Here is a 3,950-nt window from a genome sequence, read left to right as displayed (position 1 = left end):
CGCCTAATGCCCAAACCACTCCATCTCACACAGGATTTCTAACCATCTGAAGCTGAGTTTTTTGATACGTAAGCTTCCCGCTGGTACAGGAAAAGGTGCACCAAGCCCACCCCCCCGCCCACTCCGTTATTCTTCTGGGGACAGCCAGGCCACTCCAGATGGTGCGTTAGTTAGTGCTGGCCTTGGCTCTGGAGAAACTTCAACAGACGAAGGCTGTACCGTCAGGATGCGGCTGTGCTTCGCCCCCGCCCCCCGCCGTTCCCAGGGCAGGAAGGTGCTGAGTTGGAAGCCGAGGGACGCCCGCCCACCTGCCACCACCTGTTCGCTCCTTTGGCCTCCGCTATAAATTCTCCTCCCTCCAAGAGCCACCCGGCACTTTCCGACGGCTACCGCGGTAAAAGCGCCCGTTCCCTCTCCGAGCTTCGGGGAAGACTGCCCCTTCCCGAAGAGGAGGCCGGGGCCTGGCCCGAACCAGCCACACCAAACTGCTGCCGCGGGAAGGCCGCTGTCCAGCTTCCCGCTGGGGAGGAAAATGACTTTCTCCTGAGCATCTCCATCTGCCCCACATTCGGGCCAGGGAAGAGGCGTCCACCGGCCATCCTCTAGGACTGAGCGCCTGGGAGTTGTTTGTGTTCAGGACTCAGTTCGTTAAGAAGAGTCCCGCGGGGGAGCGGCTCCTCCGAGTGGCCCTCGCGCAGGTGCCGAGTCCGAGCCGGCGCCTGTCGCTCTCGGCGCCGGGAATGAAGTCCTGCAAGCCCAGCGGCCCGCCGGCGGGAGCGCGCGCCGCGCCCCCGTGCGCGGGCGGCGCGGAGTGCGCGAGCACGTGCGCCGGCGCCGGGCGGCTGGAGAGCGCGGCGCGCAGGCGCCTGGCGGCCAACGCGCGCGAGCGGCGGCGCATGCAGGGGCTCAACACGGCCTTCGACCGGCTGCGCAGGGTGGTGCCGCAGTGGGGCCAGGATAAGAAGCTGTCCAAGTACGAGACCCTGCAGATGGCGCTGAGCTATATCATGGCGCTGACCCGCATCCTGGCCGAGGCCGAGCGATTCGGCTCGGAGCGGGACTGGGTCAGTCTCCACTGTGAGCACTTGGGCCGCGACCATTACCTGCCGTTGGCGGGCGCGAAGCTGCCGGGCGAGGGCGAGCCCTTCGGCCAGAGGCTCTTCGGTTTCCAGCCCGAGCCCTTCCGGATGCCCAGTTAGGCGCCTCAGGTGGCTTCGTGAACTTGCAGGAGACCTCGGTTCGCACCCTCAGACCTACGGACACGATCGTCGTGTGGTTGCTTCCCCCTGCGTCTCTGTGTCGGGTAGATTTCATTAACGCAGCTGTGGACGTTATTGTTTGTGGAAATAACGCCCCCGCCCAGCCCCCTTTCCTGGACTACTTTGAGGGAACACAAACATAAGGAAAAACCAGGACTAAACTGCAGTTTCAGTCCTCAGAAATACGTAAACTTTGAGAGTGCGTCCCAGTCCTGGGGCGGCCGCAGTTGTCCGCTGCTCGCGTGGGCTCAAAGCAGAGCTGCCCTCCAGCCGTGCAAACGCGTTTGTGCTAGGTGCGTTGTGTGTGCATGCATGCAGTAGACTCAGACTTTCTGTTGCTTGTAGAATACACGGGCGTGAGTGCCCTGTATTTTTAAAAGCTATGTACACATTAAACTATAGATTTTATAAAATAGAAACCAAAAACGTGGCTTTCTTTTTCCTGACAAGTACCCTGCAGGTTTTCTGATGGCGGTGAAGCCCAGTTTAGGTGAGTGCTTTTCTGAGTAAGGTTGCAGAATGCTGACATCTCATGCCACAGTTGGCAAACGTGCTGTGTTGTAGTAACTTTGATAGAATAGACAAGCTGATGGAAGTACAAGTAATTTGGATATTTTCTGTGTCAATTTGGAAGATAGTTTTTTTTTCATGGTTATTTTTAAAAGATTAAATTGAAATAATAATTAGCTTTTAAATGAGGTACATGGTAGTACTTCAAAAAGTTCAGGAAATGAAATTAAAAGGTATGGTCATGTTGGTGCAAAAATTTTTGAAATCCTTGCACATCACAGGTCTTCAAAAAGTTCATGGAAATGCATGTTATGAAAAACCAGGCAAAAAATTGCCACCAAAATAACTTAAATTCCATTTTCCATGAACCTTTTGAAATACCTGTATATATAGGAATAGATATATAATGCACTTCTGTATACACATACACACATTCGTATGTATAGACACACATTTTTAGGAATATATCTAAAACTAACAGAAATAAGGTTTTCCTATTGGACAATAAGGGCTTCACTACCTTCAAGGCTAATCAAAACGGAGCAAAGTAATCCACTTGGTGTTGGTTTGAATAACGTTTGTAAATTTGTTTAGCCATATATGACTATACCGTACCACTAATGTAAAGTGTACACAGCTTGATAGGCATTTGGGGGGAATGCCTTGCTCATAATTAGGAAAAGAAGCACTCTAAGATATCCATGTCTTTGGAATTTGTCACCCAGTAACACTTACAAATTTGCACACGTATCTCCAGAAACCCACTGGGAGACAGATGCAGGAATTCCCATTTTCATCTCTTTTTTTTTTTTTTTATTTTTTTGACAGGCAGAGTGGACAGAGAGAGAGACAGAGAGAAAGGTCTTCCTTTTCCGTTGGTTCACCCTCCAATTGCTGCCGCAGCCGGTGCACCATGCTAATCCGGAGGCAGGAGCCAGGTGCTTCTCCTGGTCTCCCATGGGGTGCAGGGCCCAAGCACTTGGGCCATCCTCCACTGTACTCCCTGGCCACAGCAGAAAGCTGGACTGGAAGAGGAGCAACCGGGACAGAATCCGGTGCCCCGACCGGGACTAGAACCTGGTGTGCTGGCGCCGCAGGCGGAGGATTAGCCTAGTGAGCCGCAGCGCTGGCCCTCATCTCATATCTTAGAAGAAGCAGAAGATGGCTCAGGATTTTGCTTCCTCACTGCCAAGCAGAGGGTAAAATGCTTCATCTCTTGATTCTGATGACTCCCATGGAGTCCTATATGGTCCAGCAGAGAGACAGCATAGCTCTAGCTGGACCCCCTCTGGCCACACTCCACTCTGCAGTGTGCACTTGAGCTACAAGGCCACATTCAAGGCGTTTGCTCTACTCACCGCTGGGTACAATAGTCTACATAGTTAGACCTAAAAATCCGCATTAGTAACACCAGAAAATTTGTAGAGCTTGAGATGAGTAAAATCAGTTCCCTAAAAAAATGGTGTGTTCATCAGAGAAGGTCTCAAAAACAAATTAGGACCATTACTTATTTTCCATGTAGTATGTCACATCCCCCCTGTGGACGGTCAGTATGTAGTGAAGGTCAACATGGGATAAAATCAAATAATTAAAATGATCAGGCTCTAGTATCTCTTCTTCCCTAGCGTCACTCTCCAGAAAGAATGGGAATATGTCTGTTGAATATTATGCCTCTAGCTGTCTGCTTCTGTGTTTAGGGAATTTATAGAAGCTACTTAAACTCTTACAAATTCCTAAGCTTTCTATCCTACTTGGTGTGCTATTTTATTTCCCTGGAAGAGACTGGGGGAAAAGTAAATGATCAAATCTTTTTTTTTTTTTTTATTCTTAGACAACTTTACTCAGTGTGGAGGGCGGTGGCAGGGAGAGGTAGATTAAGGGCTGGCTTCTAGAGGGTGCTGGCTGCTTCCAAGCCCCACTCCTGAACTCCTGGAAGTATCCGTAGGGGAGGCGGGGGTGGGCTGGGGGCCTTCGTGGAGGAAGTGGGATGTAAATCTACTTTTATAAAACTCCTTAGCCAGCATGTTGGGAAGTCCATCATGAATTAGGAACTGAGGTAAAGCAAGTGTAAAATCTTTATGAAGTCAAGATTTGTATATTACTGTACCTCGTATGAGCGTACTTCAGGAAGTTCATGGGAAAATTAGATTAACAAATAAGTTTATTTTTGTCCCCCAGAGT

General features: G+C 50.5%; 1 protein-coding gene across 1 annotated transcript; it reads left to right on the top strand.

Annotated features, from left to right (window-relative positions):
• The first annotated feature begins 549 nt into the window (after positions 1 to 549).
• On the top strand, positions 550 to 1,685 carry ATOH7 (atonal bHLH transcription factor 7). The gene has a single exon (XM_008270057.5). The coding sequence runs from the start codon at positions 741 to 743 to the stop codon at positions 1,197 to 1,199; it is 459 nt and encodes a 152-aa protein (XP_008268279.1). The 5' UTR covers positions 550 to 740; the 3' UTR covers positions 1,200 to 1,685.
• Positions 1,686 to 3,950: the final 2,265 nt, after the last annotated feature.

The sequence above is a fragment of the Oryctolagus cuniculus genome, chromosome 15 (genome assembly GCF_051225735.1).
Source record: "Oryctolagus cuniculus isolate XC-2025 breed Fujian yellow rabbit chromosome 15, ASM5122573v1, whole genome shotgun sequence".
Lineage (NCBI taxonomy): Eukaryota > Metazoa > Chordata > Mammalia > Lagomorpha > Leporidae > Oryctolagus > Oryctolagus cuniculus.
Note: the sequence above shows the minus strand (reverse complement) of the source record. Positions and strands in the feature narration are given on the sequence as shown.